The sequence below is a fragment of the Erpetoichthys calabaricus genome, chromosome 16 (assembly GCF_900747795.2).
Source record: "Erpetoichthys calabaricus chromosome 16, fErpCal1.3, whole genome shotgun sequence".
Classification (NCBI taxonomy): Eukaryota; Metazoa; Chordata; class Cladistia; order Polypteriformes; family Polypteridae; genus Erpetoichthys; species Erpetoichthys calabaricus.
In genome coordinates, this window is record NC_041409.2 from 4318587 (window position 1) to 4342927 (window position 24341).

At 40.6% G+C, this 24341-nt stretch overlaps 1 protein-coding gene across 6 annotated transcripts in view; it reads left to right on the forward strand.

Annotated features, from left to right (window-relative positions):
* myh14 (myosin, heavy chain 14, non-muscle) overlaps positions 1 to 9974 on the forward strand; it is a 154737-nt gene extending 144763 nt beyond the window's left edge. For 5 of the 6 annotated variants that reach the window (XM_051920135.1, XM_051920139.1, XM_028821866.2 and 2 more), the window contains 2 exons: positions 7982 to 8005; positions 8219 to 9974. In XM_051920135.1, coding sequence (XP_051776095.1) covers positions 7982 to 8005; positions 8219 to 8426 — 232 coding nt within the window. In that variant the 3' untranslated portion in view covers positions 8427 to 9974. The remainder of the gene's footprint in view (positions 1 to 7981; positions 8006 to 8218) is intronic. The other variant, XM_051920137.1, reaches the window with a different exon arrangement.
* The last annotated feature ends 14367 nt before the right edge of the window (positions 9975 to 24341 follow it).

Below are 24341 nucleotides of genomic sequence, written 5' to 3' on the forward strand. Positions count from 1 at the left end.
GAGGTAAGTCTTAAGAGCAGACTTAACAATGGCAGTGAGGAGGCCTGTCTAATGTGGATCGGCAGTGAATTCCAGAGCCTTGGAGCCACAACAGTAAAAGCCCTATCCCCCCTGAGCTTTCGCTGAGTCCTCGGCACATCCAGAAGCAGCTGACCAACTGATCTGAGTGAGCGGGAAGGAGAGTGCATATGCAGCAGCTCAGCGAGGTAGGGCGGATCAAGCCATTTAAGGACTTAAAAACAAATGAATCTTAAAATGAACTCTAAACTGAACAGGCAGCCAGTGCAGTGAGGATAACACAGGTGTAATGTGCTCATTTTTTCGCGTGCCAGTTAAAAGGCGTGCAGCAGCATTTTGCACCAGCTGCAGCCAAGACAGGGTGGACTGGCTAACACCAACATACAACGAATTACAATAGGTTGTAATGAAGGCGTGGATTACTGTTGTAAATTGATCTTTGGAAAGAATGTTTTTTATCTTCGCCAAACGTCTTAACTGAAAGAAACCAGATTTCACCACCGCACTGATCTGACCATCCAGTCTAAAATCCTCATCTATCCTAAAACCCAAATTTGTAATAACAGGCGTAGCATATTGTGCAAGGGGACCCAAATCCACAGGAGCAGAAGTAGAAATAGACCCACTGGTGCCCCCAGGACCAAAAACTATAACCTCTGTCTTATTTTCATTAAAATTTAAGAAGTTCACTGCCATCCAAGCTTTCACCTCTTCTAGGCACATAACCAAAGCTTGTATGGAGTAAGCATCCTTGCGTTTGAGGGGCACATAAACCTGAGTATCGTCTGCATAACAATGGAAAGCAATATTATGCTTTCTAAGAATAGAGCCAAGAGGCAGGAGATACAAAGAATTTATATATTCAGGAATGACTTTATATATTCCGACGCTGACTTTATATATTCTAACTCTGACTTTATATATTCAGAAATGACTTTATATATTCTGATACTGACTTTATATATTCAGAAATGACTTTATATATTCTGATACTGACTTTATATATTTAAGTTTTGACTTTATTAATTCGGGAATGACCTTATATATTCCGACACTGACTTTATATATTCAGGAATGACTTTATATACTCCAACGCTGACTTTATATAATCAGGCTTTGGTGTTACTGTATATATTTAGAACACTGACTTTACATATTCTGAAAATCATTATATTTGCCTGTTTGCCACCCCATTATATATATAATATACTTTAAATAAATAAACTCAAATTTATATATATATGTATATAAAAAACGGTACTCTCATGCAAGTTTAAAAGATTAAGGTAAAAAGAAAGGTTTTCAGACAGAATGTAAAAGTGAGCAAAGTTGTTGCTGATCTAATGTTGAAATGCAGACTATTCCAAAGTGTAGGGGCAGCTACTACAAAGGCACGGTCCCCTCTGAGCTTAACTCTCGACCTTGGCATGACTAGTAACCTCTGGTCAGAGGAGCTAAGTAATTGCGAGGGAGCCATTTTCATTCAAAAAGGTTTGCAGTTATAGAAAAACAACCTTCTCCAGAATTTTAAAAAGAATAGGCAACTTGGAGATGGGTCTGAAGCTTGAAAAGTCTGAAAATCCAGATTTTATTTTTATTATTATAAAAGGCTGCACCACAGTATGTTTATAAAAGGCTGGGGCTGAGTCAGTCTCAAGACAATTCATTTGTAATGTTCAAAACAGTAGGCTCAATCACTTCAAAAACATCTTTAAGAAGATGAGAGGAAACAATGTGTAGCTGACAAGTTGTGAATTTGAGGTGACTACTGCTGCCAGAAAAGGGTGAGATACAGATTTGAACTGATGAAAAACAGCCAAGCATGCAGGAGGGACAGAAGGATCATCAACAGAAGGGTGTAATGTGGAATCTAATGTCTGCAATGTTTGAAAAATAAAATTAGAGAAAGTCTTAGCATACTGTTGATGTCATGTCAGGATAGGTGACATGTAGGAACAGATGGGTTAAGAATAGTGTTTATAGTATTAAATAAAACTCTGGGTCTATGACAGTTACTCTTAATAATATCTGAAAAATAATTTATTCTAGCAGATTTCACAGCTTTCTGGTGGTTAGACAAACTCCCCCTTGAAATATCAAAAGATACCTGATGCTTGTCTTTTTTCCACTTTTGCTCTGCTTGCCCTGAGGGTAAGAGTGGGCCTCATTTAACCATGGCTGAGGTTTAAGATTTGAGCGCTTGGCCTTAATAAGAGAAACAGAGTCTAAAATGGTAGAACAAGTACCATTCAACAAAGTGATTAGACCATCAGGGCTCATGTGAGGTAGGGGGAAATGCACAGCATCCATAAAAGCTGCGGAGAAGTTGTGGGCAGTGGTAGGTATTATTGTGTGAGAGCAGGGATTCTGACTATAAATGTTGACCATTTGGCAGGGCAAAGATGCCTCAGTTATAACAAGCATGTGATCAGAAATCATATGGCCACCTCCTTCTAGGCAGTAAGGAGGACGAATTCAATCATCATTTCAAAGTCTGCATCATACTTATCGGCTATACATTTAATGTGCTCGCATCTTTTATTTCTCATTCACACAAGTCTCCAGACCCTCTCCTACTTTTTCTGCTTTTTCTGCTCATATCAGATGAATGCTCCCCAGCCTTAAATAGCACCTTTAATAGGAGGTTTAAGTTGGTTTGCCATAGTAGCAAAGATGCCACAAGGCTGCCTTCTCTCTCTGGTAGTGCTGATGTCTCTCTTATGTGCTTTTTAATTCTTTCAGGGCGGATGTAGACATTTGGCAAAAGGAGGGGTTGACGGTGGTAATCCACTGTAAACGGTGACAAAACCCACCAATATGTTTTAGTTAGACTCTCTTTGCTAGAAGGAAAGTTAGTTTCATTGGTTTGACTGAGATTCCCTGCACTCGTGTGAGTAGTGAGGAGCAAACAGCAGCAAAAATGGCATCGACATCTGGCGAGAGATTGAAGCAAATACATAAAGCAAAATACTCCTTGGACAACGTTTTGCATATTATCACTGAATTGGACTCTGACTTGTCAGACTTCGATTTTGATGCAAGTGATCGAGAACGAATATAAGCTACCAGCATTAGCTGATCGGTCTCCAGCTGATTGATCCCCAGTTGATCATGATGCTGAACAGGTTCATGTATCTGACACACCTACTGCAATGTTCGCCTGGGAGGACCGCCACTTACAGTGACAAGAAGTACAAACCAGATTGCGATGCACTGTAACCACAACCGCCTGGCATCTAGCCTGCTGCACATTCCTAGGGAACTGGTGGCCACAGCACTCAGCAACAGACGTTTTATGTTGATTTCAGTGTTAAACCATTGCTTTGTGTACTTTTCAGAAAACTGAAATATTCAGCTCTCAAAGAGTTAAAGTCCTGCCCCTTTTATGGGTACTTTATGTAAGATGTTATATCAGCCAAAGCTGGACAACTAATTACGTTTCCATGGTCTGGTTACTTTCTTAATGAGGTTACTTTTAAGCTACTTATGAGAGACAAGTTAACAACAAGGTCCCAAGCCCCAATTTCACATCTTCTTACAAGCATATACACACTGGTTAGTTTGTTGAAGCTTCAACATATATATAGATAAGAGTAACACTTTTCTTATTTACTTTTATATTTGACTTCCCAGAATTCTTATCTAGTTTGTTTTTAAACAGATTGTCGGCCCCATTTACAAATGTGGTCAAATTTGTTGGTAGCCTCACGGCTCATTCAAAAAGTGCTGTATGCTTCCTGAAAAGTAAATAAATGAAAAGCAATTGTCCCATGTATACCTGCATGCCTTTTAATATGTCATTGAGTAAAGCAAAGCAAGTGTGAAAAGAGATAAAGTGTTACTTATTTAACAGAGATATTCTAAAACAGCCTTGACACATTTGTTGGTACCCCTAAAAAATATCCTAAATAATTGGATTAGAGTGATTTTTTTTAAACTAGCTGTTTTCTTTAATTAGTGTCACACGTCTCCAATTGCGCAACCATTCATTCAGTTGATTTAAATGGAGAAAGGTCATCACTCTGCTGTCTGTTATCATTGTGTGTCCCACGCTGAACATGGACCAGAAAAACCAAAGGAGAGAGTTGTCTGAGGAGATCAGAAAGAAAATTATTGACCAACATGTTAAAGGCAAAGGACAGAAGACCATCTCCAAGCAGCTTGCGACACCAACTGCAAATATAATTAAGAAGTTTAAGGTCCATGGGACTGTAGCCAACCTCCCTGGATGCAACTGCAAGAGAAAGTCAACCCCAGAATGGACAGAAGGATAGTGAGAATGATAGAGAAAAAAGCCAAGGAAAACTTCCAAAGAGATACAAGCTGAACCCCAAGGTCCACTTGTATCTGATCGCACCATTTGTTGCTTTTTGAGTGACAGTCCCAGAGGACTCCACTGTTGAAAGAAAAACATTAAAAACCCAGACTGGAATTTGCTAAAATGCATATTGACAAGTTTCTGGTAAAATGTCCTTTGGACAGATGAGACAAAACTGGAGCTTTTTGGCAAGTCATATCAACTCAATGTTTGCAGATGAGAATACTGAAGCCTTCAAAGAAAAAAAACACCATACCTACTGTGAAACATGAAGGAGGCTGTGTTATATTTCAGGGCTGCTGTGCTATGTCTGGCATGGGGTGCCTTTTTACAGGGAACAATAACATCTCAAGACTATCAAGACATTCTGGAGTGAAATGTTCTACCCAGTGTCGGAAAAGTCTGTCTTAGTTGCAGGTAATGGAAGCCCCAACAGGATATGAGCCAAAACACACAGCTAAAAGCACCCAAGAATGGCTAAGAGCAAACCATTGTACTCTTGTGAAGTGGCCTTCTAGGAGCCCTGATTTGAATCCTATCGAACATCTATGGAGAGAACTGAAACATGTCATCTGGAGAAGGCCCCCTTCAAACCTGACACAGTTTGCTTTGGAAGAGTGGTCCAAACTACCTGTCGACAGGTGCAGGAAACTCACTGTGAGCTCCAGGGATCATTTGTTTAAAATGGTTGCCTGTAAAGGTTGTGCAACAAAATATTACTTAAGAGTCCCATCATTTTTATCCATGCATTTTCATTTGTGTTATTATTTGAAATATTCTGTTGATCAAAACTTTGACAAAGTCTGATTTTCGTTAAATGTGGAATAAACAATGATGGGTGCCAATTACTTTTGTCAGTTTCAAGTTATTTCACAAGACAATTGTGGGTTCTTTTTTTTCCATGGAGGGGTACTGGCAAATGTGTCTACATATCTCTCTTGAAAAACGTGAATCATTGGTCTTTGTAATCTAATGAGCTCATCTGGTTACAGAACACTTTGATCACATAATAAAGTCAATGCCAGCTATCCATTTTGAATTCTGGACACAGAGTTTATTCATTTAAAAGCTACATGTAAATAATTCTAAAATAAAAGTACAAATTCAATATTATGAGTTGTATTTAGCAAACTGTCAACTTTATATCCTTGTTACAGCATTTCCATTGAGTTGTGAAGAGTGAGTTAATATTCTTCCAGGTGTCAACGTGCAAGCATCGTTTAGCACAGCGTTTCTCAACCTTTAAGTATTTGCGACCCGAGTTTTCATAACAGTTTTAATCGCGCCCCCCTAACATTTTTTTGAAAGGAGCCCACTAATACCAATTTGTTCTTTTTTAATTAATGATATATCATAGATGCATATTTTATTATACCTACTTATCTTTTATCGACATTTATCTAACTGTATATTTATTTTTCTAGTATCAGAATGTAGTTTAAGTTAATTTGTTTTGGTTTCAATAGATGTATTTTTCATATTTTCGATTCTTGTTTTCTTTTTTTCACATCTTCACGTCCCCCTTTTTGTTACTTTGCGCCCCCCTAGGGGGGCCCACCCCACAGTTTGAGAACCACTGGTTTAGGATATCACAATAGATTTTTCATTGCATATTATAATCCCATCCATTGTTACTCTAAATATTGTTGATACTGTCTTGGAAGTGATTATAAATCTAACTCTGTCCAACAAAGATGCACATTTTTTTCCTACAATGGCCTTAGTGGGCGAACAATCTCTATATATAATCTTCATTTGGATCTTGATCTTTGTTTGTCCGTGAATGAATTAGAAGAAGAAGCACTAGATGGCAGTAGAGAGTCAGCTAAAACATAGGCATTGCATTAAGAATCTCCTCCAGGCTTATACTACTGAATACTGTAGTACTCCAGTCACACCTTAAAACACAGACATTCAAACTAAATAAATTGTTGTGCTTTAAATTAACTAATCTTTATATATAATCTTCATTTGGATCTTGATCTTTGTTTGTCTGCGAATTCACTGCCTTGTGTGGTGTTCCTGCTGTGTTCAGTAGAGGGCAGTAGTGATGGAGGAGGAGAGGAAGTGATTGGGAGGATCGTTGGATGAGGTTGGAGTGTGGTGATTAAAGAGGACTGAACTAAAGGAGACTACGTGCTGTTTGTACTGGCTGAATACACAACACCTTGGTTGTTACTTTTGTCTACAAACACTGTCGATACCACTCTTTGTGTTTAGATCTGGCGTCAACACCGTGCTTTGTGTTTAGATCTGGCGTCGACACCTGCTTCGTTGTCGAGACTGTTTTATTTTGTGTTTCTATCGACCGTCGTTGGCAGCACTTCGTCCAAATCGAATGTTCACCCACTTCTTGGAGTCAGCAATCAGAGTATATAAGTCGGGCACACTTCTGTGATTTTCCATCAGTCGGCGTTTGGAGTTCAAGAAAGAAGCATTGGTTCTTCCTTACTCTTTGGATTGCCACAAAGCAACCTGCGAGATTGGAAAAAGGTTGAGAAGAGATCGTGAGAGGAAATGACAGCGTCATGAAAACGAGACGAACTGTGAACGGAGAGAAGCAGAAATGCTCCTCCACCACCACATAATTACTATTCGGACAGTGATTCCGAGTAGGCCGTTCCTATCGAATCAATGTCCAAGGGTTTTGTTTTGTAATTTTGTTTCCCTTATAAAAAATCATAATGCTGTGCGACGAAGGGCCCAGTTCACGACTGGCAGCCGCTTTTAAACAGGGAGCCCTTCACAGACAACTTTAACATGCGCAACGTAGTTTGGGCGCACATGGCTAGTTCTAGAATATATGACCTAGCAAGGCCAGGGCTTGAATACTTTGCTCACAGTTGGGATCCTGTCTGTGAAAGATTGTCAAAACATTTAGTCATGATAGGCGTGTGTGTGGTGTATAATTTATAGCTGAATTACAAATACTGAGAAGAGTGTCATGAATAGTTGAATTTCATTACTTACTCAAGCTTCTAATCGGTAGGTCCCTTTAATAATGCATTTAGGTCTTCTTTAATCAGCACCCGCTTTTACTTTGTGAAAGACATTAAGTATCCAAAACTTTAAATGCAAATCTTGTACTACAATATTATTTTTGCATGTACTTTGTTACATAGACATTGCCCAATTTCCCTTCTCTTCCATCATTATCTATGGTTGAACATATACAACCTAGGAATGATAAAAAATGCAAGTAGTACTTCCCCCTGCTATCAACTTATTTCAAGGAACGCAACCCTAGATGTCCTTAGGAAACAATGTTAATATACACTGTAGCATCTGGCTTAAAGTGTTTCCTCAATTGTTCAATATTTTATGCACCTATTGCTCCACCGGATTGCTAGTAAATTGGCATGAGTTAATGCCTATTCATTGAGGTAGAACGTTGAAACTTTAAGTAATTAACTCTGGGTCAGGCCTTCAAAGCATTTTTGAACAATTGTGCTTATAGAAGTCCAATATTTCTCCACAAAACACACCAGTAGGTCACACAGCCTCAGCATGATACGAATGAGTGTAAGTTTGTCTCTGCCCAATGTATGTCTTGCATGGCTTTGGGTGTGTTTCTTTGGTACTTATGTCTTCTTTCCTTCAAATAGTAACTCATTTTTTGTTTTTCTCTCTTATGCAAACATTTAGCCAGTCAGAGCGAAGACGAGACAAGTAGGTTCCACTTCTGCCCATCTTATTGTTGTTATTGTTACTTTTTTTTTTTTTTTTTATATATATATATATATATATAAAGTATTTGCACTCTTTGGTACTTTTTATTTCCGTTTTTCCTTGCTTTCGCTTGCTGTTTCCATATGATGATATTCCGCCAAATGCTTTTCAGCTGTACGCTAAATGACCTCTCTCTCTCTCTTGCCTCCTCAGAAGAGGACCCCTGCCCTTCATGATCAGGACCACAAGGCGGGGATTCCTGGGAGATGCATCACTGGAGAACTCCGACTCGGAGGAGCCCACCACCCCAGGAACGACTGATCCCGGCACCCCTGGAACCCCTGAATCTGGTAACGGGACTGTGAACCAGAATCCCAGGGCTTCACCACTCCCGCCATACCTACCACCACAAGGAGAATGAAGACAAGAAACAAGAAATAGGTTAGGGTGGGAGGGAACTGGGGGTCTAACACATAACTATGGGTTCAAGGTGAAAGAGTCAAGTTTGGAGATGCAAAGTTTTCAAACCTATCAGCCCTTTTGTGTACAACGGGGTCATCAAGGCCTTTTTGTATAGTGTGGAATTAACCAACGCCTTTCCTTTTTTACTTTTCTTTTAGCTCTTATCAGGTCAAAATGCAGTTTTGAAGGTGTGCAGTTGTTTTGACTGTAATTCATTTTTTTGTTATTCTTTTTTTAAATTGCACTTATTTTCTTTTATATGGTTTTGTTTGTTTCAATTTAGATATGCATTTATTTTAATATGTTTTTAAGGCAATGAACTTTTAAGGAAATACAGGAAGAGACTTTTGACTTGTAAAGTCACCAAGAGTGTGACAGACAGGGATGAGGGGCCTTGTGAGGTGATTGCCATCCTCAGCCTTTTGCATTGCTTCTGCTGTGCCCAGGGATGCCGGCAGGGCACAGTTTTGTAAATGGGGGCTGGCATGTACCCCAGGTTCAAGCTTTGCTTAACTAATTGCTGTATTATCACTGGGTGCTGAGTGGGAAGGAGCCTATCAAAGCACGGAGAAGTATGAGAGAGCAGAGGATGGCCAGAATCAAAAAAGACAGGGCACAGTTTGTACATCAACTATTTTTCGTGATAGTCTGGGAGTTCTGTATAAGGTGCACGTCCAAAAATCGAGTGCCAGCAGGGCATTACTACAAGCTAGCGTTTGCACCCCTCAACAATGGAAATGATCCAAATTCAGCTAAGCATTTTGATGCTCTTAAGTGCACTTGTTTACTAGGGATTAGCTCATTTTTAATTTAATATGATAATACTCTCTGTACCGTTTTTCTTCTGTCCCAGCATCTATAAGGGAGCTTGACCATATGATATTCGGAGCAAGTGGCCGCTTTGGTTAATCACAGGATTCAGTAATGTAAGAGAAACAAATGCATCTTTAAAAAAGACATACCACCTTGTAGTATAGTCACTATAAATTCTCTTTTCTATCAATTATTTGAATAATGTAAAGCAAGTACAACTTTAACAGTTTGTTTCAGCTCACAAAATGACATGTCTCTTGATCGCACCTTACCAAGAAAAGTGTGGCATTTAGTTTAACATTACAATTGAAAAAAATAATGCAAAATAATCCTTTTAAAAAGACAAATATATTGTCATTTTGGACAAATGCAGAATAGCAAATTTGCAAAACTTGGTATTGCTTTATTGAGTTGTAAGGGCTTATGAAATTTCTTTTGCTGGTTGAAGAATGTAAAATAATTATTTTAAGGCAGACTTAATTCTCATGCGCAGCTGTTTGATTTTGCAGTTTTAGAGTCTTCAGTTAATTTGTTTTTCTATTTATGACAGGTTTTTTTTTCCCTTTTTTATTTTATAATCGGTGAAAGGTCTTTGGCTGTGTGCGCAAGTAAGTGCGTCTTTGCGTGTGTCTTGCTCACTTGCTACTTGAGAAGTTCTTTAAAAAAATAAAGAATCTTTTAATTTGCCCTCCAAGTTGTGATTTGTGTCTTTTGTTGTGTTATAGAGTAAATTGGTATCTTGGAGTAGCCCAGAGGTTCATGTTGCTGTGCCAAAGCTCCGCGATGCTCTGTGTCTGAGCCGCAGTCGCACAGTTTTCTCGGGTCTTGTGGTCCGGGTGGTCTGCTTGGTTGTCTGTGGGTGGAGCAGACTGAACCAGCACTCCAGTAAAAATCCATAAAGTAAAAAGTTCTCACCCACTAGATATACAGGGATTTACCCCATTTTACAAACTGATCGGTAGTTTGTAAGGCAGGAAATTATTAAATGAAGTATTGTTACCTATCGAAAATAGTGCATTAGGTTGAGTTACATTCATAGAAAGAAACTGTATATGGAAGCACTGAATTATTTAAAAAGCAGTAAAACAATGTTTAAACTTGTTTATTTTTTCTAAAAGGCAAACTAAACACATTTTACACATTAAAACAGCTTAGTACAAGTACAGTGTCTTGATGTGCAGCTTGATAACAGCTCATGCGCTATCTCTCATTTCAAATCCAATGGTGCTGCTCTTCTTCTGAAAAATGAACCCAGCGTTAACTGTCTTGACGCATTCACTTTCTTGTGGTCCAATTAGTCCATTTTTATATTGTTTCGTTATTTCATATTTTTTCCAATGCGATGGCTTCTTTCTTCTTATTGTTACCTTGAATCTTAGTAATTTTTGTTGGAAGACATGATGGAGTGAAATGAAAGAAGTCCATCACAACTGGCACAACACCACACAACATCGCCGCCAACAGGTGCAATGTAACAGATAGGAGCTGTAGGTAGTGACGCGAGTGAGTCGGATTCTCTCACTCACATGTACACAAGCAAACGCTTTTGTGCGGCAGGCTTTGAACGTTTCAGAGCAATAAATGTTTTATATTTTACAGATTTTAATTTGCCAGAAAAACATTTGTGAATCCACTATGGGTGCAGAGTCCAGTGAAATTATTACTTGAATGTGCAAATCAATGCTCTCCAGCACCATCATCGGTGATTATTTAAAATCAAAGTGACACAATATAAGTGTTTTGACTTCCAATTTAACATTCAGTACAACTTTTGAATACAACAAACTTATTGTATCTAAGATAAAACAATTCTATCCATCCATCCATTATCCATTCCGCTATATCCTAACTACAGGGTCACGGGGGTCTGCTGGAGCCAATCCCAGCCAACACAGGGCACAAGGCAGGAAACAAACCCCGGGCAGGGCGCCAACCCACCGCAGTAAACAATTCTATACAGTAATCCCTCCTCGATCTCGGGGGTTGCGTTCCAGAACCCCCCTGCGAAAGGTGAAAATCCGCAAAGTAGAAACCATATGTTTATATGGTTATTGTTATATTGTCACGCTTGGGTCACAGATTTGCGCAGAAACACAGGAGGTTGTAGAGAGACGGGAACGTTATTCAAACACTGCAAACAAACATTTGTCTCTTTTTCAAAAGTTTAAACTGTGCTCCATGACAAGAAAGAGATGACAGTACCGTCTCACAATTAAAAGAATGCAAACATATCTTCCTCTTCAAAGGAGTGCGCGTCAGGAGCAGAGAATGTCAGAAAGAGAGAAAGGCAAATAAACAATCAAAAACCGATAGGTGCTGTTCGAGCTTTTAAGTAAGTGAAGTACCGTGCGGGAAGCATATCGCTTGACAAAGCAGCTGCAAGGAAGGGAGCAATGTGAAGGTAGTCTTTCAGCATTTTTTTAGACAAGCGTCTGAATCCTCTAGGGGTGCGAACAGCCCCCCTGCTCACACCCCCTCCATCAGGAGCAGAGAATGTCAGAGCAAGAGAGAGAGAGAAAAGCAAACAATCAAAAATCAATATGTGCTGTTTGAGCTTTTAAGTATGTGAAGCACCGTGCGGGAAGCATATCGTGCAACAAAGCAACCACAAGTAAGCCCAGCAAGGAAGGGAGCAATGTGAAGGTAGTCTTTCAGCGTTTTTTGAGGAGCGTCCGTATCCTCTAGGGGTGTGAACAGCCCCCGTGCTCACAATATATTTGAGGAGTTTTATTTAATATGTAATACGCGCTCTGATTGGGTAGCTTCTCAGCCATCTGCCAATAGCGTCCCTTGTATGAAATCAACTGGGCAAACCAACTGAGGAAGCATGTACCAGAAGTAAAAAGACCCATTGTCCACTGGAACCCACGAACCAGCGAAAAATCTGCGATATATATTTAAATATGCTTACATATAAAATCTGCTATGGAATGATGCCGCAAAAATCGAAGCGTGATATAGCGAGGGATTACTGTGTACAGTTTTATTTATTTTACTTAGACCAATGTTTTCAAACTATTTTCATAAATCCTCCCAAAAAGCTCAGCTGTGCACAACTAAAAATGCACCCTCCTGACTTTCAGACTAAACGCACTTTGAAGTGCCACCTTTAACATAAAGCACGCTCCATAAACGATAGCTGACTGTGCTCTAAACCACACCACGAGATTACAAAAATCAGTCTGCAGTACTTGATTTGACAGCTACATAACAGTGCAAGTATTGCTACTCATTTTACACATACAATCATCAAATTCAAGATTTTATTCATTTACATTTGTTATTGTTTTTTTTTTTTTTCGTGTTTGGCAATGTTGATTATTGTAGCCCCTTGAGTTAGAGATGTTCACTTGCTGATGCTAACATCGAAGTGAGAATAAATTGGCAAGCTGGTTACATAACAAGGTTAAATTAACCACTTATGAGCATGAGAGGGAGGGAGGGAGGTTGGCAGCATGATGAACCACCTGGACTGGGACCCAAGTGCCCCTCAGTGACACCTCAGCACCACACTGAACAGTCGGAGGTTTTTTTTTTTTTTTTTTATGGTGGCTGGAGTGCCAATCCTGCCACCAACTTCCAGTCCTCCCTTAAGTTGGAGGACCTGATTGCAGGACTGGATGCAGATTAACGTCTTATCCAGGATGGAGCAATTGCAGGTTAAGGGTAGAGTCACTCCTGGCATTTATGGAATTCAAACCAGCAACCTTCCAATTGGTTGGTAAAAAATTTGTTTTTATTTTTATTGATTTATGTTTAGTTTGTTTTTTTCAGTTTAAACACTGACTGAATTTGAGGTCAAGGATGTTCTCTCCAGCTCCCAGGCAGCTCTGTCTTGATTCTGATTTTCCAAATACTTACCTTGGGTGACCCCCATTTTGGTTTTCAAATTGCAAATATGGGTGAATGGGGATAATCAACACCCAATACATACCTTCAAAGTAACAAATACCTGTTGTGTTTTAATCAAAGATGTGATACATTGAAATATTTGCCTTATAAAACTTTGTAAGCAGTCGCAGGGCAGCTACTTCTTTTAGGTAGTGTAATAAACACAAGAAAAGGAGATACAAGATTTGGGGTGCCGTATAATTTGCAGTTTGGAAAAAAAGACAAAAAACAATGAAATAAGCAATTGGTGTCTTTTCAGTTGTGTGTCTCCAAGATGGCAGCCGAGCCGTTTTTACAATCCAGAGAGACAGGAAGAGGCGGGTTCAGGTGGCTGGGGACTGGAAGTGACATCATTTGGGATGCAGCTGTCAATCACTGCTTCTGCAGAGGGAGGAAGATAAGAGCCAACAGCGCCAACCCCTGGTTAGGAGTGTAATTACATTTATATGAGCCTTGATGTTGTTTCCCAAGCGTATGTGTGTGACGGTAGATGCTACTTTTTTTTTTGTCCCAAAGGGTAATGACAAAAACAATCAGTAATATAGCCCTGTTTAAAACTTTGTTTTCTTCTTTTTGATCACAGCCAACGTCTCAACATTTGAGTACGATTATGACAGTTACACTCTCCATAGTTGTAAAATAATCAATTTTAATGAAACAAAATGATACAAGTAAAAGATTGTTGTTTTCATGTGGTCATATCAGACTAACAAATGCACAACATGGCAGACATTTAATTCATGGACTGGTAGCTTTTGTGGTGCTCAGCTGTGTGAGATACCAAGATGCCCTCCATTGCAGTTAACAGCGTCCTTTGTGTCACCTGGTCTGTCATTTTTGCCATTGTCCAGGTGACTTCTGAATCAAGACAAGTAGCCTGAAAATGCTCACTTGCAAGGCTCTGTCTCTCTTATGGGCACTAATCATGAACTTTGCTATGAAATTATCATTTATTTTGACTTTGAGACAAGGCTATGTTTTTATTAGGGCTTGTGGCGAACGGCCGGGTCCCATGCCCAGCTGGCACGCCCGTGCGGCTTATGTTCTGGGGGAGCAGCCATGGGCAGCTCAGTACCTCTCCCAGAATGCTTGGTGGCAGCCTCCCTGGCCGACGGTGATTCCCCAACCTCCCGCAGAGCTCCATGGGAGATGGAGTCCTCCACAGCCTGGTTGGGGCCCGGGGTGGCCGCCAAGGGGGTCTGTCTGCTTCCAACATCCTGGCCGGACGAATCTGCAGCCCCACCCGGAAGTGCAATTAGGACCAGGTGGTCAAGCACCGGGTGGGCTATATAAAGGGCCAGCCACCACCACTCGAGGGCCAGAATCGGGAGGAAGAGGATGAGGTTGCCTGGGAGGAATGGTGGTGCCAGAAGAAGAGTTGTTGTGATTACTGTGAGTGTTTTGGGACTGTGTTGGGCCTGTGGGACACGGGGAAGGCGTGCCCCATGGCTGAAGATAAAATAAAAAAACCTCTTTGTTTTAGTATGTGCCTCTGCATCAGTCTGTGCCGGGTCGGGCGCTATATAGCGCTTATCACAGGCTTTATGTCCAGGCCTTGCTGTTATTCATCAGTTTGTGTTGCCAGTGATTTTTTTTGCTAATGAACACTGTTTTGCACTTTCTCTGCACATCTTGGGTGACCAGGGAAATAAAGTAAATATGAGGCACCTGAAGTAAGTATATTGTCACTTCTCTGGGACAAAGTTAGACTGCTGAAGAGGGACACCTCCAATAGTAAGCAGCATTGGAAAAAATAACATGTCATCTGTAAGCAACTTTAGGTGCACCAGCCCCCATTGTCCCCTGGACACCCAGTGGGTCTGCTCCGGATTGTGCTGGTGTGTCCCAATCTAAAGGAGTGGCAGGCAGCACTCACAGGCAGAACTTTAGTGTTTGTATCCAACGTAGGGGGTGCGTGAATTTAGTGAGCCCAGTCACACCACAGTTATACACAAGCAGTGCAAAATATTTTAGATCTCCAAGTGTCGTGGGGAAAAAAAGAGAACATCTGGTCACTCTGTTCCAAGAGAAAGGGTGGCAAGTCGTTTCTTTAAAATTTGGACAAATATGCAACTTGTCAAATGTCCGTGACCGACGGCCAATGAAATACTCGGAATAAAGTGTTAAAAGTGAGGCGGCTTTGCTATTGACTATTAGTACTATAAGAGAAAACTGACTTACAGCTGGAAATGGCTAATGGAACTGATAGAATACGCTCACTGATGGAGAGAACTTGTGGACCACAGTGGAAGAGACTTGTGAAAGTTAAAGCATTCAATGTCAAAACAATTCAGATGTTATGGTACTGAAGGTAACAGAAATGTAATGGAGTAAAGTGACATTTTTTGTTTACAAATATAAGAAGTACCATTGGTTAAAAAAATAATAATTCTGAAATCCTATGAAGTCTGAAGTTACGGAGTAAATGTATTGGGTCACCTGTCACCTCTGTTGGCAGCTACTTGTGTAAATTATGTATGAGTGAGAGGTGCCCTATGATGTGGTGGCATCTTCTGTATTGTTAGTTTTTGCCCTTAGCCTGGCACTGCCAGGATAGGCTTTGGATCTCCTCAATCATGCATTGAAAACAAAAAACAACAACAACAACATTTATTTATATAGCACATTTTCATACAAAAAAGTAGCTCAAAGTGCTTTACATAATGAAGAGAAGAAAAATAAAAGACAAAATAAGAAATTAAAATAAGACAAAAAAGGGTTTAGAAAATAGGTAGATCCATATTATTATTAAAAAATCACAAATTAAAGGATTCTAAACTGATTAAAGTTGCCATTTAAGTCCATTTCTAATTGTGCTAGCAAGCATCCGTCAATCCACTGTTTTACACTTAAGATGAACTGTTTCACATCTTGAGCCCTTTTGTGGAATGAAACTCGTACTGCATGTTTAAAATCCAAGAAATAGCGTGAAATAAAAGTTCCCATTCCAAATGCTAATATTTGCCTTAATTTCTTCACAGTTAAATAAAAGCAAACTTGTTCACATAATGTTTTCCTAAATGGCTATTATCGGCAAGTATTAGTAGCAGTTTTCTGTACTGAAATTTCTTAGAATGAAACAAACGTCACTCATGAACAAGACCCCAATATACTTAAACTTGTCCTTTTTAAAATTTGTCCTTTTTTAAAATTTCCCCTTGGGATTAATAAAGTATCTGTCTATCTGCCTGTCTTTTGTCTCTTCAGACAGTAACTCCACTCCCACTTGGAGACGACTGTCCACATTTTTCCTACTGAAGACCATGGCCTCAGATTTGGAGGTGCTGATGAAATTAGAATTGAATGTTAAAGGAATAATCCACAAAAAAATGATATATTTTTTTTTTTTTTTTTTTACTAGTTACCCTGTGTAGTTTCTTTGTCTGTTCTGCATAATCGCATTCAGTCATTCATATTCCACCACTTATCCAGGGTTCGAGTCACAGGGACAACAGTCTTAGCAGTGAGGCCCATACGTCACTTTCCTCAGTCACACTTGGCAACTCATACTAAAGGTGTTCACAGGCCACCTGGGAGAAACAGACCTCCCAGCAAACCCTGTGTCTTCCATGGGGTCTCCTCCCAGCTGTTTGTGCCCACTAAACTTCCACAGGGAGGCATCTGTATCAGATTGGCTCCACTTGATGCGGAGGGGTCAGCTGCTGAGCCTCTCCAGGATGTCTGCACTTCTCACCTTATCTCTAAGGGAGAGCCCAGCCACCCTGTGGAGAAAGGTCATTTCAGCTGCTTGTACCCGTGATCTCACCCTTTCAGTCATTACCCAAAAGCTCATGACTATAGGTAGGTGAAAGTAGGGAAGTAGATCAACTAGTAAGTCAAGAGCTCTGCAATCTGGCTCAACCGCTTCACCACTATGGATTGGTGTAGCGACCAACAAACTAATGTTGTTGCGCCAATCTGCCTGTCGATCTCACCATGAACAAGACCCCAAAATACTTAAATTTCTCCATTTGAAACATTAATTCCTCTCCATTCCATTTTTCCTACTGAAAACCATGGCCTCAGATGTGGAGGTGCTGATGCTCATCTCTTCTGCTCCAAATTTGGTTGCAAACTGTTCCAATGCATGCTGGAGTTCCCAACCCGATGAAGCCAACAAGACTACATCATCTACAAAGAGCAGTGATGCAATTCTAATGGCATCAAACTGGACATCCTCCCCTCCCCAGCTGTGCCTTGATGTCCTGTCCATGACAATCACAAACATGATAGAAGACAAAGCACAGCCCTGGTGGAGTCCCACACCCACTGAGGACAGTGCTGATGGTCTTCCAAGCTCTCATTGTGATTATGCAGGGACTGAGTAGCTCTTATTAGGGACCTCGGAACCCTGCACTCTCCCAGCACCCCCCTTCAGGAACATGGACATGCAGTTCTCTAAATCCACAAAACACATATAAAACGACTGGGTGTACTCCCATGGCCTCTCCCAAGATCCTCATGAAGGTAAAGAGCTGGTCCACTGTTCCACGACCTGGACGGAATCCACATTGTTCCTCCTGGATCGGAGGTTCCACGACCAGGCAGATTCTCCTTTTCAGCACCCGGTACTTTTGATTATTTGATCGGTTTGCCATCATTCCATGTTACAGTCAGTGGCATTTTATGATTCCTTATGTGTCGTGTTGCCCAGATATGACAAACTCCACATTGCTATGTTGCTACGTGGTGATGGCAGTTTTGATTTTCTGGTTTCTTAATTATTATTAATCTGTACTTATAAATTCAGTTTCATTTGCTTTTCCCTTCTAGAACTTTCAGTATGTGGAATTTGCTTTTACTTTTGATTTTGGATTTGTTTAGTCGTTATTTATTTATCGCAATGCCATTTTGTTCTGCACTGTTTTCTTTGTAGTTCTGACTTTACCTCGAGTACCATAATGAATAATTTCAGTCCACCTTCCAGTATAAATGTAAGTGAGGACTCGCCATCGTAGGGTGTTATGGTGTATAAAATCTGTACATTTTGGTTTAGTTTTCCATTATATTTTGGTCAAGATAAAACAACAGATGAACTAAATTAAAGACAAATCAAAACAGGTTTTCTTACACCTCACTTTTAAAACAGCTGTTTCCAACATTGAAAGGAAGACATTTCTGGTGAAAGGAAGCCTGAGCTGATACCTCAGGCTATTGATTACTTTATGGATGGACATCTGGGACAACAATTGGGTTTATGGCCTGGGAAAGGGAAACTGAGGCAATATCAAAGAACTTTAAGAGTCTGAGCAAAATTCATCAATCACATTGACAGCCAGCCAATCAGGTACATGTGTTGTGAAACCATGGCATGACATTTCATAATAAATATGCTTTGGTTTGAAAGAGGAAGAAGAGCAGAACAAAGGAGAAGAATCAAAGAGACGAAGGAGAAGAAGAGGAACAGACGAAGACATCACTGGTCGTCAGAAAGGCATCATAAACATCGATTGCTAAATCAAACACCTCCCTGGGACATCCATCCTTGTCATCTGTCATTTTTTCGTAAGCTTTTCCTAAAGACTATATATATTCAGACTTTTTTATCAGTACCTATCTTCTATTATTCTTTGTTCCAGTGGTATTGTTATTATTCTTGTAATAAATACCATGCTGCTTTTAACTTTCTATGCTTTGTCTTAATGTCTAGAGTGATTGAATTAATAAGTTAGATTTCTTTGAGCACCTGGTGACAGCCAGATTTTTTGCCATTATTTCTGTGCTGCGAGGTTTATAAGGCTGAGAGTGAGGGCGCCACTCAATAGAAGGGACAGTACGATAAAAAGAAGGTATTCTTGGCTGATAAATGGCCTATAGTCAAGGGTGCTGAGTCTTTGTATGTTTAAATGTATTCTTGTAGACCAAAAGTAATATTTAGGTCTGAGATATCACTAAAACATCGTATGTTGTTCGTGCCGATAATAAGCAAGTCTCTTAAAGTGCTGAGTGACAGGCTGATGTGTGGTTTAAAGTGCTAAGGGTTAATCAGTGTGTGTGTGTCATTCATGGGGCACTGTTGTGTTTAGGGTCTGTGTGTGTGTGTGTGTTTATTTTAAAGTGCAACAGTAGACCAACCCGATAACGAACTTGATGAGAACATTTACCCTTGAGAAACAGGTAAAGGATAAGTAGAGGGAAATACTACGATAATACATAGGGTAAGCTGGTGCAGGAAATGAGGTAAGGCAGGTGCCACAATGAGATGCCAGGCCGTGGCAGCAGTCACTCTTCTGTTCTCCACTACATGATGGTGACAGAAGTAAAATCGTCCTTACCTGTGGTGCAATAGCAACAAATTCAATCCAACGAAGTGCTGAATTCTGAATGAACATGAATCCGTTTTTCCGTAGTCAGTAAACAAAGCAAGGACATACATTTGGTCACAGCTTTTACAAACATTAAATATGCACAACACAGGGCATTTTAGTTTGACAAAATGTTTTAAACCTCTTTAAGCAATATTATTTTAAACAAACTTACTTTTCAGCAGTGACGGATGATATTAATTGTACGGATGATATAGGAGACAGAAAATATTCTTACAACGTCCATTAAGTGAACAAGGAAGCAGGACAAGATAAAAAAGAAACGAACCATAAGCTAGGAGCAAGTAAAAACAAAATATGCAAAAGTTGTTACATTGGTCTGCCATTAGATGTCGCCATTTAGCCAAGGACTTCCTCACGATAGTTATGGCAATGACCAACTGGTTTAGTATTCCTCGATGGACGAATGTCTGTCTAAAAAAGTCTTCAATTGTAGTTAGATTCAAAGAGATTTTTTTAGGACTCATTTAAATTTTGAACATCGCTTAGTGCTCAACTTCCTGCACCGTTTTTTCCCCTTCCAATTTCAGATGCTTCGGTGGTTGTGATATTTCCCATTTAAGAAGACTGTGCTCTCCTCCGACGATCTTCTAGTTTTAACCTTTTGGTTTCCATCTCCTGGTCTTTCTGTTAAGCTCGCAATAATCTCTGTACTCTTCTTATGTGCCAACAAGAATGTCACTACATAATTCTACGTAATGTGCCGATAGCCGTTGACCTCCACCTCATTTTTAAAATAGAAGATCATCCAAACTCTGTTTAAATCATTATGCCTAGTCCTTAAGAGACTGATAAAAAATGTTTTGTTTGTTAAGACTCCTTTTTGTTTTGTTAAAGAATAAATCTTTGTTATATTTTTTAATGTTAGTAAACTTCTTGGTGCTTCTTAAAACTCCCCTTTGACCATTTGTTCCTGACTGACAGATTTTTATTCCGTCTTTGGTGCACCCAAGAATGTCAATGGCGTGTTCATTGTGCCACAGTTGATCGCAGTGCCTGTGTCAGCAAAGCTTGTGTGTTTGCCTTGGATGACCAGATTAAACCGTTAGGATGTTAGGTTCAGCGAGCCGTACTTGTAGCTTTGTACTCATAGTGTCAATGAATACATCATCACAGCAGCAGACCAGTCCCTACCACTAACTCCTTCTGGACTGGAGCGTGGCCAGCTTTCGTAACGCTGCATTCTGTTTTTTCCTTTGGACTCTTGGAGATGGTGTAGACAGTGCAGTGATCTGAATAACATTCCCAATGAGAACAAAGGGTATCATGGTGTAGGGCAGGGGTAGGCAACGTCGGTGCTGGAGGGCCGCAGTGGCTGCAGGTTTTCATTCCAACCCAATTGCTTAATTAGGAACAAATGATTTCCAATCTCAGGCCTTATTGAATTTTATGGCTTGTTAGTCTGCAATGTTAGGTTCTTGCATCGTAAATTTTGCTCTTTTCCAAAGGAATCTCTCAAATGATTTGAAGCCTAAAATGGATCATTTTCAGGAGTCATCAAAGTGATTTATTAAATCAAATAGTGCAGGATGAATCCACACAGGTGTAAATGGAGACAAGTTAGATGGAGAACCGCTGGCTCCTTTGTCATTTGCATCTTATTGCTAATAAGGAGCCATTACGAACACTGAATGGAGCTGTTTAAGACTGAAATGAGCAATTAAGAGGAGGGAACCTTAACAAGCGAGACCACTAAAATGAACCATAAAAATGTCACTTGGGCACTAAGTGTTTCATCAGCAATAAATGACTTCTCATTACGAAACTGGGATGGAACAAACACCTGCAGCCACTGCAGCCCTCCAGGACCAAGGTTTCTGACCTCTGGTATAGGGTCTAATTACCCAATAGCTCCTGTCATTGATTGTTCCATATTGTATTAGTCGGTCTGCTTGGTACAAGTCTTTAACCAGACACGTTACAGATGTCCACTAATACTGGCCAGTGTTTTCTCTGGACTTCTTTCCAGGAGCATTTGTTTTACATTGTAAAGCAAACCTTGCCAAGATTAATGCCACTGGGACTGCAATGTTGGCATTGGCAGGCCACCCACAAAACACAATATGAGGTGACCCTGGAATAACCACATAGAGGTGGGGGGACTGCCAGATATGGTAGATTTATCTTGACTAATAATGTTTAATGATCCATCATCCGGCCTTTGCATTTGGAGTGTTAGTGATCAGCAAAAAGGGCCCAAACATACACCTGGGCAATGAAGGGACTGGCCCTTGTTAAGCACAAGGTTGTCCTCACTCCGAGTGCTTTGTTAGGCTGGCAAGTCCACTGTCAACTCTGGACATGGGCTTGAAAATGGATACATAACAAAGAAAACTCTACTCAAATGTCTAAATAATAAGGCAGAGAAGTCCCTCGAGCCACCATTACAGTCATGAAGCACAAATCTCCACCCATGGACTGGATCAAAATTTGACAGTCAGCAAACTTGATAGATTTGTCACATGGTACGAGTGTTCTAGATGGTGAAAAACTGGACACATTAGGTCCAAAAAGGCAACATTAAATATTGGTACACCAAGCACTTACAAAGATCTCTTAAACGGTGGATGCTATGCAGGCTTATATGTCTGCCTGAGTGACGTTAGAGTTCTTTCTTTGATTATATTTGTTATTTGTCCTCTTCCTCCTTGTTGCTGGGCACTTGCCACCCTTCTTTAACTTATAGCCTGTGCTCGATCACTGTGATCATTCTTAGGAGTGACCCATCAATACATCTGCGTAAACCCAGAAGATGAATTACGTTTCAAGGTTAATTTGCGGAAACATAAACCAATTTGCTGTATCGATTTGGATGAATGTTAATAGAGAAACACAAGTACAGTGGATATGAAATAGACGTTTTAACATTTCTTGAATTCTTCGCTGCATATTAACTCATTGTTTATCAGAATTTTCAAATGTCTGGCCCAAAATGCAATCGCATTCAATCCCAGAAAGGCGAGGTTTGGTGCCCATTTGCAGACAAGATGTTCACATCCATACCTGGGCCCATTTGTTTTAGGATGAGCCTCTCTGTGGAGATGAACAAGACTTTGAGAGGGCTGTGATGCCAAACACACAGGCCAGGAAAATGCAAGTGTCACATTCAATATTTTCATTATCCATCGATTCTCAAATCCAGTCTGGGGTTGGCAAGCAGGGGACTCTCTGAGCAGCGTTAGGCACGAGGCAGGAACCAGCCCTGGAAGAGATGAGTAAGATGATAATTTTAAAGATCATCATCCAAAACCTGCCCTGTGTGAGTGGGTTCTAAGATGGTCTGACTGACTGTCTGTTTAGAGAAGGTTCCTGGCTTGTGCCCAGCACTCCCTGGTGTGGATGCTAGGGCTCGCTGTTGCCCCGTGAAACCCCACAGACAGACGTCCAGGACACACGTTTAAAAGCACCAAGAAGAATTAAATTTTTTTCTTCAAATAAAGTGCACAAAGCACCGCACACTCCACAATTCTCCAATACTCAATAATTAATAACAATAATACAATCCTCCACTCCCAGCAGCTCCGTTACACACCCTCCCAACTCCGGTTCTCCTTGCTGGGTCTTTACCAGTCCTTTAAATAGTCGATGACCCGGCAGTGTTCCTTCTCTTCTTCCGGGTCAAACGCCACATCATCTGTCTTGAAGTAGCCCGGTACTGTGGGCTTTTGTCCTCGTGACTCCGAAGTACTTCCGGGTTATAAGAAAAGTAGGAGTCCCCAGGTTCTTTATGAGCTCCCCCTGGCGGCACCCAACAGGGCGGAGGAAACGGACTCCATCTCCCAGGATGCCCTGAGGGAATCCGGGGTACAGGAGGCCCAGGCCCCTCACGGACCCCGTGATTATCAGAGGTGACTGTGTGCAGATGGTGCAGACCTATAAACACCTGGGAGTGCAGCTGGATGATAAATTAGACTGGACTGCCAATACTGATGCTCTGTATAAGAAAGGACAGAGCCGGTTATACTTCCTTAGAAGGCTGGCGTCCTTCAACATCTGCAATAAGATGCTGCAGATGTTCTATCAGACGGCTGTGGCGAGCGTCCTCTTCTATGCAGTGGTGTGCTGGGGAGGCAGCATAAAGAAGAAGGACGCCTCACATCTGGACAAACTGGTGAGGAAGGCAGGCTCTATTGTTGGCATGGAGCTGGACAGTTTAACATCTGTGGCAGAGCGATGGGCGCTCAGCAGGCTCCTATCAATTATGGAAAATCCACTGCATCCACTAAACAGGATCATCTCCAGACAGAAGAGCAGCTTCAGCGACAGACTGCTCCACTGACAGACTGAGGAGATCGTTCCTCCCCCACACTATGCGACTCTTCAATTCCACCCGGGGGGGTAAACGTTAACATTTAACATTATACAAAGTTATTGTCTGTTTTTACCTACATTTTTATTACTCTTTAATTTAATATTGTTTTTTTGTATCAGTATGCTGCTGCTGGAGTATGTGAATTTCCCCTTGGGATTAATAAAGTACAGGATGGCCTCGGTCCAAATCTCAACAGCCTCATTCCGAAGAGGTTCATTCAAATGGCCACAGAAGGAATCCCAAAACAAATACAATGATGGATCCCCTCGAAGGCAGAGCATCAACTACACCTCACTGCGGACACTGAGAAGAAGAAGAAGAAAGGACCAAAGTATTTAAAATCTCAAGGTCTATAAGGCGATACTCCGGTCACTTTTCCCAAAGGCTGGCTCCTGAGAGAAACATCTGTCATAATGTGTTTTCTTACTTTTTAATTCATCATCTCAATTAGGGTGTGTCTTCACTCTAAAGCCCCCTATTCCTAACACGTGTCACATGTGAATTTCCCCTTGGGATTAATAAAGTATCTATC